Here is a 26,609-nt window from a genome sequence, read left to right on the forward strand (position 1 = left end):
AAGAGAGAGAGAGAGAGAGAAAGAGAAATTCTCAATGTGAGCGGGCAGATTCCCTCTCTCCACTGGATGGCCCACACAGGGGCCACTTTGCCTGCCCTGCCCTCCTCAGCTCTGCTCTGAAATGCTATGCTGCACTCTCCAGCTGCTGCTGATGTAGTGCAGACCTGGAGAGGGGGAGCAAAGAAGAGCAAGGGAGAGAGAGAAGGGGGAGAGAGAGTGGTGGGGGTGATAGTTTATGTGTGTGTGTATGTGTGTGAGAGAGAGAAAGAGAGAGAGTCTGAATACATGTGAATGTCTAGCATTGTTAAGAAAGCACTGTGTGTGTGTGTGTGTGTGTGTGTGTGTCCAGCAACACGCCTTGAGTGCCAATTCCAGGGCTTTCTGGTTGTTTACAGCTCTCACTCATAGAGCCTCTGAATATCAATGAGTGGACGTGGTCTTTTTCCAACACAGCTTAGAGTGTCTGCAGTCTTAACTCTGGAGCCTTAAAACATGTTTAGGCTGCAATTTCAAGGTTGGGGTGCCACCCACAAGGCAGAGACCACGTGCAATCTTTTTCTTTTCTGTTTAAATGTATTGCCTTTTTGAATATATTAAAACCCTCCCAAAAACACTGGGGATAAATATGAGCAACTACCTGTGCTGAAACTCAGAGCGTTTTATCATCCATTCATATCTCAAATGTAGATGTGGCAAATGAATCAAGAAGACAGAGTCAAAACATTCCCTTAGAAAAACTGACCTGATCTGACCACTATACAAACAGATGGGGGGGGGGGCATCCAAGGTACAAAAGCTCATTATACAGCTCTCTGTCAGCACCTTTTCCTCCTCTCCTTCATTTTCTCCTTTAGCCTCCTTCTTCCACAGTTATTAATAATGCTGGCAGTAAATCTGATTAAATACAAACAAAGTTCACCGGTACAGTCTACTGCCAAGCTCTGTTCAAGTCAAAATCAAGCCACCAAACACACATAGACATCTTTGACATGCAAATACCCATATACATTTAACGTGTTCCCCTTCACTGTGAATGTGCATTCATTATAATCAAGTAATTACCTTCAAGCTACAACAATTTTTTATTTGTATTTTTAATCATTTTTATGTTAAAGGGAAATGTATTGCATTATACAGACAGGTGTTTCCATAATTTTTTGGAACCCATTTATGTCAGTGAGTGAAGGCTAAATAACGGAAACACTTCTCTGTATAATGCAATACAGTATATTGCAGTAACAGTGTAGCAACATCATAGGTCACTGGTCTGGTAAGGTTTAAAATGATCCTGTATGGTACTTCCAACAGTGACGCCACTATTAGCCTTTTCAAGGCTGTCTTATCGTTGAAAAGTAGCTGTTTTTTTTTTGGTTTTTTTCCCAGACATACAAAGCATGCCTAATCAAGCAGATTGTACAAGTGGTGAGAACTAATTCACCACTAATTTAATAACACCAACGCTTCTTGGATTTTCTTGTAAACGTATGCTGGTGGTCATGATTAAAATGCAGCCGATGCCGTTATAGAACAACAGGAGAAATGTAGTGATGGAAGAATAAACCATGCCAGCAATTTATCAAAGGCTTCTGTACAAAACAGAAGTAGCCATTATGGCCTGGCACATGTTAGGCATGTGTCTTCTTCCTTCAGCCAAGAACAAAATGTGTTAGAGAGGATACTTGTCTTGTAAGTAATGGCAGACAAGCACATATCTCTAAGTTGAGGCTGTGCAGAATATTTACGTTACCCCTTTGACGTCTGCCTGGTTTCTGATGTAATTATGCTTTTATGTTGGCACTGCCTTTCAGACAGTTGCACCACCTCTTATAAAAGTACTTGCTTTTAATTTTTAGAAATTGAAATATACTATAGGCCTGAAACGAGACATAATAATACTCAAACAGGCCCCAAGGTTTTCTTGCTCAATTAACTGAAGCTTTTGTTTATATAGAAACAGACACTGAATGCTAACCTCATATGCACTGGCTGCTGGGCTTTCACTACCTTTTCTCCATTGCAAACACCATGCAGTAAAAAAGAACATACATTGAAAATCTACCTTTTATAGGGAATGTCACCCTGCTCACGTAAACGCATGAGATGAGTCTTTGGAGACCACTGGTGCAAAGACGACGCTGAGGCCTGAATGACGATGACAGTGATTTTATAGATAGTTTCAGGGTCACTGGATTATAGCACACATAATGTTAAGTCTTCACACAGCAATGTAATCATGTATAAGGGAAGTCATGCTCAATTATCATTTACTCATCGAAACATGCACAAATCTTAATAACCGGGAACAGGAGTGTGTACACTTGTTGGCCTTGACAATGTGTGGAATGTAAGTGTTCAATGCTGTGTTCTTTGGCATAACCTTACTGTGACACTTATATTTGATTTTTCTGTCATTAATTCTATTTAAGAAAAAAAAAAAAAAAGCAATAATGGAAATGATGAATTATTAGTCTAAATCACTTTCTGTGTAACATCATAGTAGTATAACTGAGATTCATGTTCATAATGAGCAAAAAGGTGTAAAATTCAACTATGGACAGATATCATCTGTATTGAAAGCTGGTTGTGGTTCAATAATAATTTGAAGTACACAACAACACATTGCAAGCTTCATCAACTTTTAGTAGATGGGGAGAGATAATGGGAATTGGTCCCAGGTCTTTAAAAGGGGGCACCTTACACATCATGCATTTATGGCCACCGTACATTAGCAGACAGTGACAGGTTGTTTTTTATTATGATTGTCTGTCAGAGGCATGGTTTTTAGCTCTAGAGCTGCAAACATTATGGATCCATGAAGAACAGAAGTCAAACACTGTGACACTCTAAAGGGATTCTTTTAGAGATTTTTCTATATGATGAGGGAAAACAAACATTACAACAGTCCTTTTCTGACATTAAATAAACGGTATGAAGCTGCACTTTAAACTGTGTTTGTACTTGCTTTGGGTATAATGTAATATAATGTTGAAAATAGTTCAATTGTTGGTAATAGTTTGTTGATGAAGTGATTCTTCACAGTTGTAGAGGTTCCTGCTAGCCCTCTGACTTTGTGTCCTTAGACTGAGTTGATGGTTTAGGAGTAAATCTTATTAAATCCATCAACCAGTTCTATATTGCTGGGCCCTGACAGGACCACTTCATCACTGGTTCTTCAAAACCACTTAAACCCACCTGCATCTGAGAACCAATGAGTAGTCCTGTACTCGTGCTGGGGCTGTGAAAGAACCTCTAGGCATGTGACATAGATACACCACAACCAACAGAAAGGCTGACATGTATGTGACACACAAGCCACGTGGGCCACATCAATAACAATATCTCCAGCCCGTGGTCTCTCTGCAAATCAATACACTGTAACAACGATACAAATTAGACGCACTGCCGACTGCAGCCATTACTGACGCAAAACCTCCACTTCTCCCAAATCTACAACAACTCTCTGTTTCTGAAAAAACAAATAAAAACACAGCACATGCAAGTAAATGGAGAAACCTGTGTTTGGCTTATGGTTGTACCACAGGTTTATCAATTACACTACCATGGCTTGTCAACCACTTCTGAATGGATTTAAACTGTGTATACCGTGTGACTCACTAATCATTCTGTTTATACACATGATACAACAGGCCAGTTGTCTAGTACCGTTTAATTGTTTAACTCTGGGCCCTGCTCTTTTATGGATGCTATCATCACCTATTCATCACTACTTACTTTTTTACCATCCGTTGACAGCAATGACGGTCAAATGCACTAAAACTATTACAAAGATGACAGGTAGACAAAATCAAAGTCGATTTGGCTCATGTGAAGCAAATAATGCCATCTATGATTTTTGCTTCACCTTTACTGTCATACCTATTAGTTGCTCAAAACAACCATAGTCTATAGTAATCTGTAGCTGGTTAAGTGTCTTGCTCCAGGGCACCTCAGCTGTAATCACTGCTGCTAATGACCTGTTCTTGTTTATCTAGTCTTACCACTGACACTGATGACAACATATTGTAGGTGTGGAACAGTACTAGTGTGAGGAAATAATAGACAGTTTACCAGTTAGCTTTACTAGTCATTATTTCCCCAAGGACCTTCTAAGAAACATGGTCAGTGTTTCTATGTCAGTAATCCCTGTACACTTTATTGCAGATTGAACACTATGTTACTATGGTGTATGTGTCCTATTCACTACTGGGCTCAAGGCCATATAAGTGTTACAGTACTGTATGTCTCTTCCATTAAACAGAGAAGCAGAATATCAACTAGAGCAATATTATAAACCATTGGAATGGCACATTTTGGGAGACTGAGCTCACATAGTGGTGTAAATCATAAATCAAGTCAACCCTCCTCATCCTCATATGGCAACAAATAAAGAATAAAGAACATAGTGCAAAGAGGTCAGTGGGGGTTAATCGGTTTCTCAAGATGTCACGCATTCCTGAAAAGGAAAGCACGAAAGAGGTCTACCCGTCTTCTAAAATAACCTGACAGTGGACTGAAGACAAGCCAGACCTGCTGTCTTCTCTCAAATTTAGGTTTGCTCTTGTTTCATGTTAATGCTCAATTGTTCTTTTACCTGGCACAGCAGTGTAGCCACACACATCTACACATAGAGTGTCTTTAGTTGTTCTTTATCTATGGGTGCATGTGTATAAAAATATAGATAAATTAATAAATACATTAATATAAATAAATTAATAAATTAAATTGTGATAATTTGTCACCATAACATAGGCTGTCCACCAGGGAGCGCTGAGAAGTTTATTGTTCAGCTATAAAATGTTTCACTCAGTGCATATCAAATTCTTTTATGACTAATTTCAATGGATTCTTTTTAATGAGGTTTATGTTCTGCCAATTTGCACATATCTGACGGAGGCTAGATAACTCTCTGGATGGAGGTGGATTAAAAGTAGCTGCCACTTTACTCCAAATGACAAAATGCCATTTTATTACAGTGTTATCGCAGTTCAATAATGTGTCATTGGAACAGTGAAGCATTTGCGCAGATATCTCTACTCCAAACTTTACTGATTAAATAACAGATTAGTTATATTAGCTAAAAGGGCAGAAATGTATTTTATGCAGGGTCATTGGATTATAGCACAATATCCTGTGCAGTCACCCCACAGCAATATAACCATATATGTGGAAATTAGAAGAAAAAAAAAATTCTATCATCATTTCTCACGCACCAGGAAATGTGATTTGTGACGATTTAAATCTGCCCATTTCAATTATTTATTTCTGCAGACGTTCTGTGGACTTTAAAAGCGGAATTAAAAAGTCTTCGGCTAACCTGATGGATAAGAGCTCTTTATACTGACATACAGTCCTAATTGTGTACAGAGAAACTAAAAAGCTCTTAGAAAACTCAGTGAATGGACAGTTGAACTATAGCTGAGCTTTCTACCAAGGTTGCAGACTGCCTCCACATCAATGATGATGAGAAAGAAAGGCTTAAAAAGAATTGTTGTCCATTATGACCTGTAATCCCACACTGGATAAATACCACCTGAAATCAATGAATGTAGTCAATCAGGATTGCTGCTCTCATTACTCTCTTGATTAATCTAGTTAATTAATTGGTCCTATCAGAATAGGCTTCACGTGACTTTGTGAAATCAACACTGGCTCTCCACTTGTATGCTACTTCGCACAACTTAATGAATCTGTTTAAGACTTTATAACTGACATTATTTATGATTCTGCAACAGGCATGATGAAACTGTGGCAGTAGGAGCTTTGTCCCTACACTAGGTAAAAATGATTGCATTTATCTGAGTAGAATGCAGTTATAAAGTAAAATACCTGCCTGATGAAAATAAGCTCGATGTGCTCTATACACTATCTGATTAGTCTATCCAACACTATCCTGTAGATATGGAAAAAACTAGGGATGTAGCTGGAACCACTTTGTTATTCCAGTAACTGTACAGCAAATGGAGGCAAAAACAAAACAACATCGTTATCTGCCGCCTGAGGAAGTTTATGAGCAGGTGTGAAATAGCAGCCGTGTGGTGCAGTGATAGACGAATGAAGACAGGAGGAGGAGGAGCAAGACAAGGATGGAGTAGGAGGGGGAGCGCCATTAACAGACTGGCTCCACAGAGTTGTCTTGGTTCTCTCCCTGCCGAGAAAACAATCCAGCCGGTGCTCATTAGCAGCTTGAGTTTCATTACCACAACAGTGGAGCCTGTTTAATGAACCCTCAATGAGAACATGCATCCTGCTTCCCCATTTAAGTTCAGAGGTACTAGGTGACGTGCTCCCCTGAAGCACGTTGAGTGCTTATTGCACATTCCAATGTTAGAACCGCAAATCTCCTTTGCTGTGAGCACAGATGGAGTGTCCAATGAGACATAACAGCATATTGAGGTTAGACAGAATCTCCAAGTAAAATGAGGTTTGGGGGGTGGGAATGGCAAGATGATAATAATCATAGTTTGACTGACATCTCAGCTTGACACCATACTCTAGCGGTTATTATTGTTGATCTAATGGTAGAGACAGATGGCATTTCATTAACCATTTGACCAACAGAACTGAAGCTTCCTGATGAAGCGATTCAGCCCTGCAGGGCACAGTGACTGTGCTCTAACGATCCTCCAGAGATGAGCAGCAAAGATTAATGAAACTTCATTACTGAGTAAAGAAAAATAAAGATAAATAAAAACAAAGTTTCATCCTCCAGCTGTTAATTTAAAACAGGAGATCAACAATAAACCAGATCTGCCTTGTAAAGGAATAGAATTACCACTGTTACAGCCAAAAAGAAATCATGGCTCATTCATCTCTGCTACCACAAAGTTACTGCTTTCCTTTATGGGAGATGGTGAATGAATATCATCATATGTTCTATAAACGGGTAACAATGGGCCTTGATTATACAATTGGACTTGTCTTTATAAATATCTCAAATTGAAGCCAGTTTATAAAGATGCTTTATAAAAAACTGACCCACAGGGTTCATTCTTTAATGAAAAAAAAAAAATCTTGTTCACGTCCCTCTGTCTCCATTTCTCAATGCAGCACCGTACAAACACAATATGAATAATTTGACATTATCTTTTATCATTACCATCTTATGAATGGCCAATTTAAAGTGAGTGAGAAGCAGACACCAGGGTTTCCTACATTTGCATTCCTTGCATGCAGCCTGTCAGGATCTCAGCTGTGGCTGTGAGATCGTGAGTCAGATTACTTCTATTTGATTAGATGTTTTCCGTCAGGAATTAAGAAAAACATCAGACCACATTCATCCAATTCACACTGTGTCGTCAAAAAGTTGTTAATAAATGAGTAATAGACATTGTACAGGAACTGACAATGAATGGTCAGATTACTACTCAAGATGCAAATGCAATACCACAGACAGATGTTTTAAGTGGTATAAACTCGTTAAATACTTAACAATCTAAGCTTGTTTCAGAACTGACAAGATAATATGAAGAAACACGTGTTCAGTGTTGGGGCCCGGGTCTCACTGGACTAGTAACAGGTGGGGTGAAGGAGAGAGACATAACTGTGGGAGAGGACAGGACCTGAGGTTCAGCCTTGATTGACAGAAACAGAGCCCTGAGACCACAGCTGAAACAATTTTGAAAGGAAGACTGTTGACTGCTTGCTGCAAACCTACTCGTGCACGCAAAGACATAAACAAACATTAATGTGCTTGTGGACACACAGACAAAACAGAAATACACAATGCATTCACACACAAGAAACTCAATTCCTCAACAAAGACAGAGCTGTGTGAGACGACTCTACAGTAGGTCAAACGCACATTTCCTTTCTTAGCCTACAGCCATTCCTGGTTGTCCACAACACAGAGCCCTGGAAAGCTGACAGTCGAGCCCGAAAAGAAGAACAAATGAATACATTCAAAGTCAACATGTAGGCTTTAATCATATCTGAGGATAGCCAAACGAAACACGGACAAAAATGACATGGCATTAAAAAAAAAAAAAAAATCTAAAAAATGACATTCATTCAGTTGCACTCAAGGTTTGTCTCTGACTATAGATGAGAAGGAAGGTTTTTCAACATTCAAGACAGGCAACTTACAGCACTCGTACAACAAAAAGCCCCTTTTCAACTCCTAATAACTGACTTGATTTGTGGCCTAAATGTCACACAGTTCTCATGCTGCAAAACTTCCAATGGATTTTCCGACTTGGATTCTTCCGGCACTGTATCAACATTCCACGCTGACGCTGACCTTGTTACAAAAGCTGCAATGTCAAACAACCATCTTGTCCTGTCTCCGCAGTTAATAAAAAAAAAGCAAGCATTGTTTACCATCTCTGATGTAGGCGACAACACAGGCTGAAAGATGCTCTCTTTATTGACAAAAGAATATTAGATACGTCCTTGTCACATGCAATGAGCAACGCACATTAATACAAGTTAATCCAGTTGATGTTAACAGGCCTCAGCCAAACTCAGACACTTTATCTAAACTATATCAAATGCAATGTGCACAAATTTGCCTAAATGAGAGTGAAAAGGGAGACGCATAGGATGTGTTGCTGTGCTCAAAAGCCTGTCAGCTGTTCATGAGGGCTCATCCTACTACAGCTGGGCTATTACAATTAGCCATCATTAGTCTAGAATTTATACAGTGCCTAATTGTACATAATAGTAAGTTCAGTAAGTCGGCCCATTCTAAATTCTCAGCATTAAACTCCTTACCTGCTAACTATGGCTGTGAGAAGAAGGAGGTAGAAAGTTTCTCCTGGCTAGTCTGCTTACATTAACTAAACCTACAACAAAGGATAGAAGTAAGCTGTCTGACCTTAAAAACCGGTTATTTTAGTATTTGAGAACATTTACAAGTCACTCCCAGAGACTAGAATGAAACTAAAATATTTTAAATGCCTGGTGTTGCAAAATGAGGGAGACTTTTGCTCTTCTTCCAACACATATTAGCCATAAAAATGTCCTAGATTGGGCTGGATACTGGCTACTAGGGATTTTAGTGTCAATTCTTATTCGCCATAAACTGACCAGATCTGTAACTGTTCTCTACATCATCAAGAGAAGAATAACATAATGCAAAATTCAATTTCGAATTTTAGCTCAATTTTTGTGGACTTCCTTTGTTTGAGACTGACGTAGTTTGGTTATGCTCTACATTTCTTGGTTGCAAAAAGATTCTCTTGAGGCTTGGTCAGTAGATGTCACATACTGTACTTGTGAAATAACTCTGCCTGTTATATCGCCTGAAGAGTAATTTCAGCCTAGACAGAAATTAGAGAAGAGGCTACAACATTAAAAACAACCACGACTAGAGCTCTTCTGCGTGAGTTTTTTTTGTTTGTTTGTTTACATTATGTATACTCACATTAAGGATTATTTTTCTTTACTATGTTTGAAGAAAAGCAAAGAAGAGCGAGGTGGGAGCGATAGTTTCTAAGACAGCACAGGTACGTGAAGGTGTGTGTTTATGTGCATTTGCTTCAAGGCAGATTACAGGTCTACAGATGAAGGCAACACATGTGGAATACTAGAGTGTTGTGGTATGGTGAGAAGGGGGAGAGGTTATTGTTTGAGTATAAATGCTAATCTATTGCAGGTTGCACAAAGACACTGTGCCTATTACGTGCCCAACTGCAGAGATTCTCCCCATATGCAACTGCAAGAAATCCAAACCAAGTGTCTCAAAAGTTTTTTTTTCCAAGAGCACAGCTCATAAAATTAGTACAGTGCCAGTGCCAGTGCCGGTACACCAGCTGTCATGAGATAACACTTATCTGGTGTCCGCTATCTGCCGGTAGCCCGCGCTGAGCCGAGACACTGCTCTGTGCCAGCTGAATGTCAGACACACCCTCGTGCCTTGGTATGTACCATCAACAGTGACTAGGCTTTGCTGGGTTACTACTGTCTGCATATGTGAGCAATGTACAATCAGAGGGACTCTCTCTGTGTTGCCTTTTGCTAAAGATAACGCATCCTACAACTACACTTAAGCCTGTGGCAGGAATTTGAGCCATCCCACTCTGCTGGAAATCAAAATATAGCACTTAGTGGAACATTACCCCAACACACACAAACACACAACACAGGAGAGAAAAGAGACAGACACATGGAAACACAAGAACCCACATATACATGCGAAGTTACTGAGCAATTAAAAGGTTTTGTCCTCATTAAATTCCCATGAAACAAATCCACTGCTTCGGTCCAACAATGTTTCTCCATATAGTGGAAGACTGACTCTTCTGTAATCTAAACACACACTTTAAAATAAACACGGCACTATTGTTTGTATAAGGGGCCAGGAACAATGCTCACATGCACTGGTGCTTACATGGACCACTCGTGCAATAATTGATGCTACCTTTAAATTATAGAGACATATCCATGTTATAATATTCTCCTTTTTCTCCTCCTTCATTCTCAAGCCAGTTTTTTGTTGTAACTTTTTCCAATGTCTGCCCACCCCCTAAAAAAGAAAGAAAAAAAAACAGACAAAAATTGACTAAAAGCGAAACTCACCATTGTGTGAGGACTCCTTGTTATCGGCCACCTTCCTCAGTGCTGACACGATGGCATCAGAAGGAACGCGAGGACTCTCCACATATTTGGGTTTCCTGCTTGGACCTGCCAGCACGAACCGAAGATGCAGGGAGAGTGGGAGAGAGAGAGAGAGAGAGAGAGAGAAAGAGAGAGAGAGAGAGAGAGAACGAGAGAGAGAGAGAGAGAGAGTGTCAAACAAACAGGCAGAGAGGAAAAGAAATGCAAAAGACGAGAGAATTAGAGGACCAGAGAGCGAGAGTCAGGGTTCTCGCTGGATTAACGTGTTCCAGATGGGACTAGAGATGAGATGCGGTGGTGTCTTAGTTGGACAGGCTTGGCTGCACTCCGTAGCTCACATAAAACTCTCTCACACACACACACACACACACACACACACACACACACACACACACACACACACAAACACACACACACACACAAAAAACACACACACACACAAAAAACACACACTTTCTCAGACAGCTCCCTGCGCTGAAGGCAGCTCTGGTCTGTCTAACAACCCAGAATATTGTCTGTATGGCTGAAGACTCCCAGTAAAACACTGCTAGCCAGCTCTGGGAATGTAAACTACAGCAGGAAACCACAACAATTAGCCTCTTAGTGAACTTAAAAAACGAGTGCTCTAACACACACATGCTCTGTTGGGGATCAGCAAAACAGACAAACAAACTGAGTTTTTCTGCATGTTCATCTGTGAGCAGTCACTTAAAAGAATACCCTCTTATTGCTGCAAGGCGACATACAGTATGGGTAGATTAAGATCTCAGTGTCCTGGTGCAAGTCAGATGATGTATCTGGGACAGTGGTACAGTCCTCTAAAGACTGTCTTTGTTTTTAGTGAGGAGCTGAGGTTAGCTGGCTGCTCTGTTCCCTCCGCTCGCACCATGACAGAATTAGAAAATCCCACAGCTCTACACAAAATGCTTGGTCACTGCGCTGAACTTTACAATAAATCACTGACAGTCACCCCACTTGACACACAGCTCTTTCTGCATTATTTCCATGTTTTTGCGTACAACATCTCCAGTAATAAGTGTCTTTTAATCTGCCCTGAAGGGACAAAAAATAAGGTTGTTTATTTGAGTGATGGCAAAGGCCTACTAATTTTTTCAAAGAGTGGCAATAAAATTGTTTATACTTGCAGGAGATCCAGCAAAGACACTAGACTAAATATTAAGCCATGAAACAAACATCTCCCGAGCAACTAGATGTGCACATTTCAAGTCCTCTACTTCAAGCCAACATTTTCCTGTGTAAAAAGGAAATACACTCCAGAGTCCACATTCAAGAGCAGCACTAAAGATTCAGAAAATAATGTGAAAATAGGTGACTGTATTTAGATCCATAAATCCATAGAGAATGGCAGCAGCATGACTCCCCTGGTAACACTCCGCCATGCTACTCCAGCCTTGACCTACTGTAACCCAATCCAAACCTCCTCCTCCTCCTCCTCCAGACTCCTGTTATCAGATGACTGTATGTGTAACCCCAGTCATAACATGAAGATTGGATGGGAGAGCAGAGATAGCCATTTCCTATTACCACATCCAATACCAGTCACTCCCACCTCAAACAAAAAAATTTCCTCTGAATCAGATTGTACAATTTCTTAAACCACAGCTGCGATCTCAGCCACAGATAATGATACTGGGGGTGTGGGTTACTGAGGGGAAGGGAGTTACAGCGGCAGCCATGTGAGAGGAAATGATCTGGAGGTGACACTGCAATAAACCAAGCATGAGAGTCAAAGTCAGCTTGATGCACAGTGCCATCTATGGATCTGCAACTTGAAATGCATAGTAAGAACTGTGATTTTCATACCTGAAAAGAGCTTCTGCCTCTTCAAACATTGTGTTCTCTTGCTTGTTAACAGACGTCAAGGCATAAACTCAAACTCAAAAAAACTCAACGTAAAAGCCCAAAGCTGAATGTAACTGTCCGTCAGAGGAGCTGGAAGCAGTAGTGTAGTATGTTGTGATCATAATGTTGTTCAAAACTACTATACTAATAATTTCCAACACATTTGAGATGTTACAGACGTTTGATTTATGTAGATAGATGTGTCTAAGAGTCAAGGGGACTGATCCAGTGAAGTATCTACAAAAGCGATCCAAGTGAGCCTGTTGTTTGGCAGACAAAGCCGAAGAGTCTGTGCTGAAAACCTCCATTCATCTAAGAATGGTCAGGCACAACCTATTACCCAGGAGTCACACGGCTCCAATTAAAGGGGGACTTACAGAGACAGAGAGGGCTGTGTGTGAGACACACTTAGTTCAGGTAAATATCTTGGACCAAAAGCGAACTGCCTAATATGTTCCGTTGACTGTATTTCATCTAAAAACAACAGTGGGCATAGTTTGAGTAATCTAAACCATATGCTTAAGTTCAGATTCAGTTTACACAAAGTGCCAAGAGGAACACAGGATCCACACATGAAATAACAAACATGTGGCTGGCTATCAGGGGTAATTTCAGGTCACATCTAAGGGTTGATAACACAGGGAAGAGGCAAAAGGTCTTTCAGCGGGGCTCTGATGTCTGAGCATCAGACAAAGCACAGCGGAGTTTCTTTTCCATTCAAAATCTCATCTCAAGATTTAACAGGGTGCCATTACCGCTGAGCCCTTCGAAATGGAGGCCCTGACGAATAAGCAATTGCAGTCTATAACAAGCATGAAAAGGTCGCAGAGATGCGATTGTCAGACATATGACCCTTGAAGGACGATGACGGGGAGAGAGGCAGAAAGATAAAGATGTGCTCTCATTCTCATCACACCTTCGATGCAAACTCCAGAATGTAAATCTATTCACATGCAAATTAATTAGTACACAATTAACAATGATTTATGAAGGACAATCAACATTTTCTAAATTCTATAAAGAACCATGGAGGGAAATGAAAATGAAGAATGTGAGGATTTTACATCCTATCGCAAAGCTAGATTCAACAAATTAAAATGCATTAAATCTCAGTGTTCTGAACATACCCCACACAGAGAGGACAAATGAGAAATATCTAATTCTGATGCCCTCCAAAAAAAAAAAAGCAGCCAAGAGCTCATTGGTGCAAGAAAAAGCCATCAGAATGATTCAAAAGCACATTGAGCTTGAAAAGGAAAGTGAGAGAGAGAGACAGAGAGAGCGAGAGAGAGAGGCATGGTTGGCAGTAGCTTTTTGAGGGAAAAAAAACAGTCTGACATTATTTGTATAGATATATATTTGATTATTTTTCTCAATTCATTTTCAATATGCATTGTTTTGATGTATTTGCATTTCTACTGATAGTTATTATTACTGTTCAAGGTCACTATCCAGTTGTATAATGTCCTGCCCCCAATACGTAATGTCGTAAAAACCAAATAACCAAATTTGACGGATGCTTATGTAAAAGAGAAATATATATGATAGATTGTTAATGGATTGTTTTACTCTAAAATATATGTCTCGTCATCCTCAAAAGCCCTCAACCACTCAATTTGTAGTTCGTTTTCTTAGAGAGTTAGGGTTAGGACTTGAAAGATCTTGTCTCATGCATCCTTGTCTCTGTCAACTAAAACTTGTCTCTAACTTCTCTAACCCACTTGCACTGTTCCAAACTTCAAATCACTTTAACAGAAAGGGTTTAACTAGTTAGTATGTACAACTGCAACACATGGAAGATAACACCTAAAGGACAAGATCCTAAAGGAATAGCTCGCAGCAGAAATGTCAGCATGAGTACACATTAAACACTACCTGCTCACTCACTATATTAATGGAGTCGAAAACATCAGCTGCTCACCTTCAGTGTAAATATGTCTCTATGTAAATACACTTGTTAAATAAATGACAAGAAAAGCAAGCAAACAGAAAGCACGGGGGGAGGTGGGTTAAGGAAGAAAAACAGAGAGAGAAAGAAGAGCATCTCTTGGGTAAAGCAGCCAGACGAGCTGTGACTGCAGAGGACTCTTTACTCACTGGTATTCACCGTAAGACTCAGGAAGCCATGACCAGCGAGCTATCACTCAGCAGGCACATGCACGCAGGCGCACATATACACATACCAAACAGTCGAATACCTATGGCCCACAACTTGTTATGTCCAGTAAATTCCGATGAAAGAGAGGATTGTTCATGGTTACGAAGTGATCAAGGAGTTTTCCCAGCATTCTTCAAGATGGACTCTGACACTCTTCACATTTCAGCTTATCAATGAGACAGTGTGTCCTCTTTGTGCAGCAAAGGGGAATGAAAGCATTCTCACAACAGCCCTCTTTATGTTCTGAAATGTCATTCTTCAACTCAAACGTGAAAAATAATACATTCTGGCAAAAAAAAAAAAAAAAGAAAAGAAAAAGAAAGATGAGATGGTATTTTGTGCACAGCACGACGAATCAGTTTTATTTAGTAAATCTGGAATGGTCTTGTTAATAGCTGTACCAAGATTTAAACCTTTCACCGTTATGGTTGCAAAAAAGTAGAGAAAGATTACAGGCATGGTTCATTACTTAACATGTGAATGCTAATTTATGATTCATTCCCTTTTCACAGCTTGACATATTACCATTATCCTCTCTGGTTAATGCAACTTCTGCACTGTACCACATTGAGAGACTGATAATCTTTTTTTTTTTTCTTTTTTTAAACACAATATGTTTAATAGTCATGATTAATCTCACACATAACTCAGGTAGTGTCAAGTAAGACTTTAACCATTTACAATCTAATATGATACACCATTATATTATATGAGCATCGTGACACTACTGACTGACTGAAGAGACATTAACAGTTTATTCGGTATTGGTCTCTGAGGCAGTAGGTGAACTGGGAACCCACTGCAGATGAAAATGGGGGGCTGCACGTGATACTGAGGCAAAGCTGGAGTGTAGTGAAGCGCACTGAAGTAGAGAACTGGATAGTACTTTTCACTGGGTGCCTATCACAGGAAGCTTTCAAAGAGTCCATGCAGCATCACAAGGTCTTTTACAGCTCAGCTCTCAGAAAGGCATCAATATTCCCCCAGGGCTGTCTGGTTGCTGTCAGTACCCCAGAGGTGACTTCAGGAGAGCTCACCTCAAAGGGGCTACAACTGCCTTTGAAGAGAGTTTCTATCCTCCTGACAGAATTACAAAATAAACTGCACTCGTCTGGCAGTGTAGAAGATGATGAAGAAGGCTCGTAGATGAACACTGTGCTCATGTTTCCTCTGATGTTATTTGTCAGAAAGGTATTTAAACTGATTGTGAAAAATGAGCTGCAGTTATAATCCCATGACACAAATTTCTGTTAGCCGAGGTGGTTTGAGTTAAAGCAAACACTGTCCTTCAACTTGCATATGCTGTTAGCAACTACTCTGTAACTGTGAGGCTTAATGAAAAAACAGAAATCCATGAAGAAATCATCAGGTGTTTCACCATGTTCTTTCTGTTGTGTTTTATGGAGTTGTGTTAATATCCTCCAAAACTATCAGTTTCCTCTACTTTAACACAGGTGCTTTACTAAATGGCTATGGTGCTTTATAACCACAAAAAATACACTGCAAAGTCTGCGCAGTTGCTGCCACAAAACAGAAAGAGGAGACAAGTAGCAAAGAGGTCAAAGCATCAGTCAGTGAAAATCATCACCTGATCGGCTTAAATAGACACACACAGAGCTAGGTCTGGCAAGCAAAAAGCTATTGTGTCCTTGCAAGTTCCAGAGATTTTTTTCAGGTTGCCGAGTGTTCAAACATAATATGGTTTCATCCAATTGAAGAGCATCAGCAGGGTCACCAACCAGCCTTGATGACATGAAAAAAAAAAAAAATTCCTGCAGTCTTTCCTGATCCTCTGATAGAGAGATCATGACAGAATAGTGAGCTGTGCACCCTGGTGGTGATTTGCAGACCTGCTTGGCTGATCGATACGTGAATCAGCCTCCTACCCACAGAAAGCTGAAGCTCCCATCAAAGCAAAAGTCACGTAACTCGTTTCAACAGCCTAGCAGAGACCGCTACGCCTGCGGCCTCATTGCATACAGTATATACCAATTAAAACGATACACTGCTGATGACAGCAATAAATTAATATGAATTGCTGTTTTAAGATCCCTTGCAGGCTGGGTTACAGAGGCATAGCATGGGGCTCGCCGTGTCGTCATGCGACTACAGAAAGGTCAAACATCTACTGCCCATTCAGTGGCAACATTGGTATCGCCTCTGTATCTACAATCCTCCAACATCTTTGTGGAAATTCACTTCGACTAATATGTGATATTCTGCTTTTGTATATCTGCCAGCTGGTGCAGTGCTTAGATTTCAGGGATGTAGTCTGGTTTTACAAAAGTGTATGATGAAGGAGAGGTGGGCTTGTTTGCATTGTCAACAATAGTGTTAAATTGACCATATTTACATACTTGCACTTACTTAGCAGTGCAACTTTAAAGACAACAGATGTTTTTGACCCCACAACAGCACAGTAACCTATTGCAACCAGTGGAGGTCACTGTGGAGATACCCTGGAGACTGTGGGACCATGAAGTTCTATCAGTTCTAATGGCTTAAAGAGAGATGAAAATCACATTTACTGTGTCATCGACTTTACTCTACCTACTTCAGATTGAAGGCCCTCAGGTTTTTCAATTCTTGATCTTTGACCTGCACTGGGTTGGAGCAAGATGGGTCCATTCAGGCAACATTCTGGCAGTAAATGTCCTTCCCCGGGCCTTTCGAAGGCCTGTAAACTATTAGGACTGTAAAGACTAGGTGCTGTTCAACATATGTCAGAGTGCTGTGTTTCATGGTTAAGCTCTGGGTTTAGCTGATCAAAGCTGTGGCAGTCAACACCACCAGGACTTTGCGGCTCAGGCATCCGTCACACTCCTAATTAACTCAAATGTTTCTCTGTTGTCCCCTGTGAAGTTTTTCATGAAAAGAATAACCACTAAGTTGGGGCCCTCCAAACGGCGATAGATTATCCAATGTGTCAGGAAATGAAGCCAGGCCACAAAATGTTTTCTGAATTTGTGAAACCCCCCCCAATACATCAGTGATGGCTGGATGGGAAGGAGAACGAATGGATGTGTGAAATGAATGTACCAATGGATGTACTTTATGTATAAATAAATCAGGGTTGTCTGACTGTAGAAGCTTTTAGGAAATGTTCCTAAGAATATTGTTAAATTTTGACTAAGGAGTCAAAAAATGCCTTTCATTAATTAGAACATAGGCAGATTATATAAATAGGCTTAGTGTAGATTTCGGTATTATGTAGGCATGGTTCTCAGGCTCTGTATGCAATGGCACCAGTTATAAGGAAAAAACTATAGATATATTTAACCCATACACATGTATAACCTTGAAGCACTGCATCGGCTATCATCTGACCTTATAATCACTTATAATCACTCCCACCACTAACCAGTTAAAACCATGTTTCTCCAAGTTAGGTCATTTTGAATGTTTCAGTAAAACTGAATGATAAAGTGTTCCTTTATAGCTTGATAAATCCTTTTTACTTATTAATGCAAATAAACCATTTTAAAATCATGTATAATATGTAGTTATTTATTTACACTAGTAATGCCATTTTCTCATGTCATTCGCAATATCTAAATATTACAGGTTATTGTTTCTGCACTGGCGTTATTTATGCGGTTCTCATTGTTTTCATGTGTACAGTTTGTTTTTCCTTGCACAGGTTGTTTTTTGTGTGTGTTTTTATGTCATTGCCTTGATAATGTTTAGAATATGCCTTTTAAAATTGGACTTTTAAATATTTCTTGAATCTTCTTGAATTATCTTAAAAATACATTAGCACAAAGTTGAAAACATGTCCGTTTTTCTTTGCTCATACAATATAAAACATGGTTTTGACAGGACACCGATATGCAAGAAGATTGTATGATGAGGGTGGTCTGACAGAGCAGTCCATTGGTAAGATAAACTGATCAACAATAACAAGAAACCCATGTTGTTGTCACACATGCCATAAATACGCAACATAAATAATATCAGATGTGCTATTTGCAATATTATTCATGAAAATTAAAGTTGTTACTAGATGTGATTATTCCCTACATCCATGAGGAATTGCTTGTAGAGGTGTTTCTATTAGGATTGGTCCACATTTTCCCTGTTTTGGAAATCCATGGTCTCCACATCTGTGTGCATGATGCAACCATCTGCTGGCTGAATAAGAACACCTTTCAATTACTTAGGAACAGAAATCAGATAATAGCTCTTAAACATTTACAGACAACATCTATTCTTTATCTTTACCTAGAATACGGGTGAACTTTCATTTTCATAACGCTGGCATGCTTAAGAACAAAAGTGTTAGTGATACATACTGGGCCAGGTTTAACAGGACGAGCCAGGATGGCTGAGCTAGCAAGACATCTGTGTCAACTCTACCCCATTGTGCATGATTGTGTTGAAACGGTAACAAGAACTCCAGCCGTCTTTCTAAAAAAACCAAGGTGAAAGAAAATGAACTACTCACTGATAATTTGGTTTATAACAGATCATCTCCATAATAGTTACAGGGCTGACTCAATTCTTTCCATTTTTGGTAGAGGTTAACCTTGCTCATTTCAACAAGAGATGAGTCTTAAATTGAGTATAACACAATGTCGCCTCTTTGGCTCAGCAAGATTGAGAGAGAGAAACTGCAGCATGACCCATGTTGTTTTCGTCGCAGAGCCGAGACATTTCCTGCAGTATGGGTTTATTAACTGGAGGTGTGAACTCTTCCCCTGCGGATTTTCACAGTTACCTGCGAGGACAGTGGAACAGTTTCCAGACCCTCCCCCAACCCTCACTCCCTGGTTGTCCTCCATAGCATCCTATCTTGCCAGTCCATTTTTTCCATGCCTCAGAGCACGCCACGAGGGAATATGCCTTTAATGAGTGTTCCCCTTCCCCTGTCCCCAGGGCACTTTTCACCTTCACAAACTCACCCTCCTCTCTCTTCATCTCCCTCTATGTCGCCATCTTCATGTCTGTAAATGTACATTTCATCAGCACCCTCTCTGATGGACATTTAAAACAGTTTTCACAAATCCTGTATTATCTGAAGTAGTTGAATAGGTTTGCTTTAAACTTGAGTGGGGGCTGAAGTGAAACTCTTAGTTATTACAAACTATATTTGTCTTTTTCATAAACTAGAGAGTAAGCATACTTGCAATTATGTATCCGGTTTCCACTGAACATTTACATAATGCACTGCATCACAATTTCAGGCCTGCAAGTCAATATTGGGTTTTGAATTACGTGATGAGAATTATGGAAAAGATGCATAAAAATCAGGTTTGAGATGGAAACACTCAAACAAACACAATATGTCCATCCTGATATGTAACTGGAATTAGAGCACGGCCTTCCATATTAGAAAGCTCATTAAAAACTTTTTTTTTTTTTTTTTTTTTTTTTTTTAAATAAAATGAAGTGAAACACAACTTAAACCTAAATCTTAACACTGGAGTTGAACAGCTAAATGAAGATTTCTTATGGGAGATGTGAACCTGAGCAAGTTTGCATAGGGATCATACCGTACCATCCCCCTCCCGACAACTCATCTTTACACTAAACAGATCAAAGCTGTAACCACTCTAAACAAAGGCAAGATAGCCCACAGATGAGTGCCACATGTGAGTGGGGCCACATTGACCACTTAAAGGATTTCTCTCTTCTTCGCCAAGTCTCCAGAATACAAAGACTCAGGCTGAAACAAGTTCAGCTACAAAGGTATCCCCCGCTTTGAAGCGCTCTACAGCTGCTGACAAGCTTGTTCTCTACATAGTGGACAGAGCGAGCCAGGGGGGATTTACAATTAGATCCAGTGTAAACACTCACCCATTACGAGCCAGTAAAGTGTAAACACACAGTGCAGTTGTAGAGACCTATACTTCGACACAAGGTGATCAAATACGGGGATGAAGTGACAAAAACAAATCTCTGTAAGCAGACTGAGCTCACAGACTAACTGGTGGGATCTAGAATGGTCCAGCTGCCTTTATTACTTTATCCCCCTGTCTACCCGATGACTTTTATTTTTTCCAAAGTAGCTCAGACTAATACTCTCTTGACATGTTTCAGAGGCGACTAAGTTAGAAGTGGCAGCAGCAGTGTTTTAAGGCTGAGAGAAACTGTCATTCCCAGAGCACTGGCAGATGTTGAACAATCATACATAAGCTCCTGAAGGTAGACAGGAGCGATTTTACAGGTAACTCGTAAAGACAAATGAAGCTCCCATTTTGGCACTGAAATAGTGTACAAAAGAATTGGAATAAACCAAATGCTTGCAGCACATATAGATCGTGTTGTACCTGGTGATCTCTTGCTGGGGCGTAACGGCATCATGTAGGACTGTCGTGGCAGGAGAGGTGATGATGGGAGAGACATGGACACTCCCTTGGCAAGACTTAGCCTGAAAACATCATCTTGTGCATTAAGGTGACTGCTGCCAGGGCCCTGGGGCAAGGGGTTTCCCTCATGTGGGAATCTTCTTTGGGCACTGTGACTGTGAACATCACCTGTTGATGAGGAGAATCACAAGGTTGTTACAGATGGTACAAATACCTTTGCTTTTACCTCATGTACTGATGTCAGGAATCTAGACAGAGTCGTTAAATTTTGCTACCTATTTAGTTATGCATTGACCTTCAGCAGCACAAAAACACACAAACCTATGTAGGCATATCTTCTTCTTTTACTGTGCAGTTGCTCTTTAAGTGTTCATTAAGAGCAGAGTTTTGAGGGCTGAAGGAAGTGAAATTTCTAGACTTTTAAACCCGTTTAGACCAAAGTGCTATTCCAGGACAAAGTTGTTAAAACTCTGAGAATTGTTTAACAAAGCAATAATGCATGTTATGTGAATGTACTGCACATTAATCAGCATTGTGTGCACAATGTCAATTCATTTTCAAGATGAGTCAACTGAAGGTAGAATTAGAGAATTGTTTGGATTTGTGCAACACACAGGGGTATATATTAAGACAGTGTCACCATAGCCACCCAAGTGATTATCAAATTCCCTACGTGGCTCAGTGACCTGAAATAAATAGATGCAAAATATCATCCCAGGTCATACTCTGTATCCCATAATACATTTATCCCATGTGAATTAACTGGCTGCAGCATGTTTACAGGAGTCAAAATTCCTTTCTGATACGCATCCTATCTGAAATGTTTCTGACCACCAACATGTTGCAGGCTGGTACGCTGTCAAGATTGGCTTTAAGGTTGTAAACAGGACATACTCAGACTGAGGATGTTAGCATGTGTGAATGAGTAACTGCAACAATCTGGGGACATTAAGAACAAGTTTGTCGGTGTTCATGAATTCAGCCGAACATTACAGAATGTCACGCCAGAGAGGAATGTCAGAGATAAGTCTCTTAATAGGTTGCTAGGGACACAAACAAGGACAACTGGTAGGAGTGGGAAAAAGGAGAAAAGACCTGCATCCCAGAAAACATAGAGGCACATAATATGTATTTAAACCCAGGGTCATGGACCAGTGAGCATTTCTCATGCCACTGAGGCAAATGAGAAGGACATCCAGTGAATGGAGTAAATAAAGCCGTGTCATTGACCACTGAGTTTAAGATAACATGTTACTCACTAAGCACAGTGGCTGGCTGTTCCATTCAAAGATTTGGGGGCGCAAATCTCTTATCAGTTATGCTATGTGATTTTGAGAAGTGTCATTGATGTTTATCTAGCCCATAGACTGTATATAAGATCTAGTCTCTACCTAATGTTCCTTATCTGCCTCCTTGTAGAGCTACAGCAGAATGTTGTGAATCAATCACAATTAGGAAAAAATGTACTCATCATTAACTAGCCCACCACATATTTAACATGAAGCTCATTTGAAACCCTCTAGATTAGAAAAATTAGAAAAAGTGTGAAACTCTGCTGTACACCTCACCTTGCTGCAGAGACTACTACCTCAGTTGGGCTTCTCTGACCTGAGGCCATATAAAATTTGTCAAACTGAAAGCAGAATCTGGTGATGTAGTTGCAGTAATGAGCAAATGAGCAAAAAAGGGACATCAAGGCCAAAGAAAAGGGCACAATTTCATCAACACTGGTTTTGGGGCATGAATGGTAAAAAGCTAGCTAGCTATATAAAAAAATAAATAAATAAATAAAAACCTCTGGTATTCAGAACGCAGTTCTTAAAAGTGGCCCAACATATTGTAAATAATACTGATCAGCTTGAGAAACCAAGAGAAAAGGCTGGTAAACTACCAACAGTTGTATCCAATGTAAAGACTCCACATTGTGTAAATACAGTAATCTCAAAACAGAAAAACCTGCTGAGCTGGTAACAGTGGAGTACAACGCAATCAAGGTTTTCAGAAAATGAGAGAAATCCGCTGTCTTATTTTGCAAGCCAACAGATTTTTCTGTTATGTAGTGTCACTGTTCTCACACTCACATCTCAGACTAGATACTCCCTATCCCATTTTTTCTGTCTCACCATGGAGATAGAGTGATTTGTTCTCCTCACAGAAATGGTTCCCCACAGTCTCTTCACATGACTTAGCACAAGACTTACAAATGACTGTACCTGGCTACTAGTTTGCTCAGTGGTATCCAAGCCCTAGATGGAAAAACCAGGTTTTGCTTTACTGAGAACCAATCCTGCATGGAAAGACCATTCTAGCCATGGAGCCAGCTAACAGCACAGTACGGTAATCTATTCTGCGGCATCAAAGTTGCCCACTCATCATAGCCACAAATTAAAATGTATGAATTATCAACCTCAAGATAACATGTAGTACCTAACTAATAATACAGACCATACGTCAGCAGACCCAGCTAAATCATAACTGCAGATGTGGCCAACCACAGCAATGACAATTAGCTTTGGTTCTGTTTTCAGGACTGTTCAGCAGATTAGCACTGACGCCTGTCTGCAGAAGGTTTGTAGAAATCACTGAGGACTGAGCTACAAGAGGCAAGCTACTATTAGCATCCTGCTCCACTCCTAAGGGAACTGAGTGTTGTTGGGCTGCTGTGCTAATCAGAAACAGAGATCCATTTTCTCCACGCCTCCGCCTCACCACAGGGGACACAAAGCTGCCCTGTGTTTTAAAGGGTTCCTAAACAAAGAAGAATGCCAGAGACAGGAAGCGGAAAGGTTGCAATGACACCTCTGAATGCCCTCAGACGTGGAAAAACCTGTGAATGGCCCAAAGGTCATTCAGCCAACGCCAGGACCTGCAGTCACCCTGACCTGAATGGAAAATCCTGCATCCACATTGACACTGACACTTTAAAGGGTCCTTAGGGAAGTGTGTGTGTCTGATTGTGGGTTAGATTTGCAGATGTGGAAGATTTGATGCAAAGAGTATAAGACAAGGTCTCTCTGTGAGGAGAATTCAACACAAACCTCAAGACAAGAAGCAACCCTCGCATTTCAAATGCTGATCCTACATCAATACCAAGTGTTCCTCCAAGGTGTATATATTACTGAATTAATTAAATCGAGATTCACGCTGATATATTTTGGGGCAGTCTGGTGGGCTAGAGGTGAAGGCACTGACCATGAGCCACAACATCCTCGTTCGTTTTGCATCACTTCTTATCTCTCCCTCCCATTATTTCCTGTCATATCTCTACTGCAACTGTAGAATAACTCTTGAATAAAGACATAAAAATTCATTTTAACAATGCATTGACAGTATCTGTACAAAATGAAGATCATGTAGCCCCCCTATGTGTGGGATTGAACATTTTTCTGATTCAGCTAAATTTGATATACTGGAAAAATAACACTGAAATGCTACGTTTCTATTGTCCATTCACTAAATTACTAATTTATTAACTATTACTTTTTATTATTTACTATGAACTATTATTTTTATTATTATTATTATTATTATTATTATTACTACTTCTTATGAGCTGCTGGACACCTGAACTTCCCATAGAGGATAAATAAAGTATCTATCTATCTATCAGATATAACTTGCCATTCTGTAGAGGGCATGATAACCGTTGCAGTGAGACACTGATGGAGGAGAAACACTGTACTACAATGTAGCCTTTTACTAAAAGCTACATCGTGGTATACTGTAAAAGCTGCCAGCTGACTGTTCACTTGCTGCAGTCACAGTAGGTCGTGGGTAACATAGGTTTCAGCCATATTGCATGCTAAAGAGATTATGGCAAAGATGTAATTTTGGTAGTTGGTTCTGAAAACAAGAAGTGCCACATAAAAGCTGGTCATCCAAGTGCTGGTGAATAGGCTGCAGCATGTCACGGTGAGTGCGCTGCCATCTGACCGATACTATATAACGCAGTGGGACACAAGGACAGAAACTCGCCAGTGCTATTTCAGTTACTTTCCTAAACCCTGGTTGGGGCAAGGCCTGCAATTTCAGCCCCTGCTGTGGTCAAGGAAATCAACCCTTTCTAATTATACAGTGCTGCCCCAAAATGATGTAAAAATGATTACAGTCCCTTGCATGCTCTTTCCTCCTCATCAAAGTGAAGGGCCAGAGCCCATGAGGACATGCCCAACCCATAAAACGATTCAATATTATTTCAAGACATTGATTTAGAAAAATACACAAATCAATTATTTGTGCAGGTCAATGTGAGTCAATCTTGAATGCGTATCCCAACCAATGTACCGCCTCACTGTCTCCTACATCTGCACTAATGTAATAAGGATGGAAACTGAAGGTTTGCATTAAAACTAAGATAAAAGGGAAATATAAAACCATAATTGACTGAATGCTGATGAGGGTATCTTCATTGTTTGAAACTGCACAACATCATATTTGCATTCTGATTAGAATATATAGAATAGAAGTCCTTGCAGCCTTTATTCAAATTACTTGGCAAAGTGACCACCCTAATCAAATAAAAGTCAACCACAACGAATTAAAACTGATTTAATTTCTCATGAATTGCCAAAGTATCCTACTTTTCCCCTGCTAGCATGCTAGGCACTGTCGACACAGCTGAATGCTTTCAAATGTCTTTCATGGGTATAAATCTGGATGGTACCTTTCACCTTTCAAGTAAATCTGTGCAATGGAATGTAATCTGTCACTCCTTCTGAGGGACTGCAAGGTCCCGCTGAAAAGATGCAGACCCTCTCCGTTGTCCGGCAGAGGCCTGACCCACCCAATAAAATGATGCAACCTTAAGGAATACTTTGTGGGTTTATGCCAGAACACAGAAAACGTGTACAAACAGAAACACATTACAATACAGCAGCTCTGCCATAAAAATTACTGTTTGGCATAGCTGTGCCCACAGTATCAGGTAGTCACTGATAACTGAGGCTCTGCATTACAGTTCAATACACGTTACTGCTTAACCATTCAAGTACACCGAAAAACATCACATAAAGTAATTACCAAATGAAGTTAAGTTTCAGTTTCATGTCTCTCCTTACAGCATACTAAAAGCATGCTAATCGCCCACACACTCGCTCATTCTGTTTCTGTCAGGTCAGTTTGTTGTTCAGTCTCTTTCTCTCTGTCTCTCTCACTCTCTGTGTGTTGGGTGCTTTAATGACATTTACACTCAACACTCATAACATTACATTATTTTTCACAATGATCTTGTGACCAAAGATGGACAGTGACCTGCATTTAACCCAAGTCAAGAGGAGTGGAGGGAAGGAGTGTTAGCTGACGCACACCGACCTATTGACCCACATTAATGCATCTGTCTGAATTGGGGGAGGGGGTTAGGTTTTTAAGGCTTCCTTAAGTTTGTAATGGGATTAAAACCCAATGTTTTATGTTGACACTGATTTCACATTCGTTTCAAATGATACACAGCCCCAGCAATAAATATAATTTTGGTGATGGTCATGATGCATGTTAGGTGTGTATTTTTTGTGTTGAGATGCCATTAATGGGAAAGTAGTTTTAAGAGCCAGTGTTGGTGAGGGTCTACATGTGACCACTGTGATGATTGTAATGCGGTTGTCCTGTGCTAGGCACATATTGCCATGAATTGGGAGAGTTTTTACCATCTCTGTCATAATTACAAAAGCAGCTATACAAGTAAGTGATGGTGAGTTGAATATTAATAGCAACACATGCCTGCTATAATA

The 26,609-nt window shown here is 40.1% G+C and overlaps 1 protein-coding gene across 2 annotated transcripts in view; it reads right to left on the reverse strand.

Moving 5' to 3' along the window:
* Nucleotides 1-26,609, reverse strand: part of LOC111651230 (protein TANC1) — a 96,631-nt gene that overhangs the window by 45,014 nt on the left and 25,008 nt on the right. Inside the window, exons 3-4 of one of the 2 annotated variants that reach the window (XM_023401195.2) lie at nucleotides 20,845-21,051; nucleotides 10,516-10,620 (exon numbers count right to left, since the gene is read on the reverse strand). In XM_023401195.2, coding sequence (XP_023256963.1) covers nucleotides 10,516-10,620; nucleotides 20,845-21,051 — 312 coding nt within the window. The remainder of the gene's footprint in view (nucleotides 1-10,515; nucleotides 10,621-20,844; nucleotides 21,052-26,609) is intronic. The other variant, XM_087172632.1, reaches the window with a different exon arrangement.

The sequence above is a fragment of the Seriola lalandi genome, unplaced genomic scaffold (assembly GCF_002814215.2).
Source record: "Seriola lalandi dorsalis isolate HSWRI2012SDOR001 ecotype SW California unplaced genomic scaffold, Sedor1 jcf7180002053538, whole genome shotgun sequence".
In the NCBI taxonomy this organism is placed as follows: domain Eukaryota; kingdom Metazoa; phylum Chordata; class Actinopteri; order Carangiformes; family Carangidae; genus Seriola; species Seriola lalandi.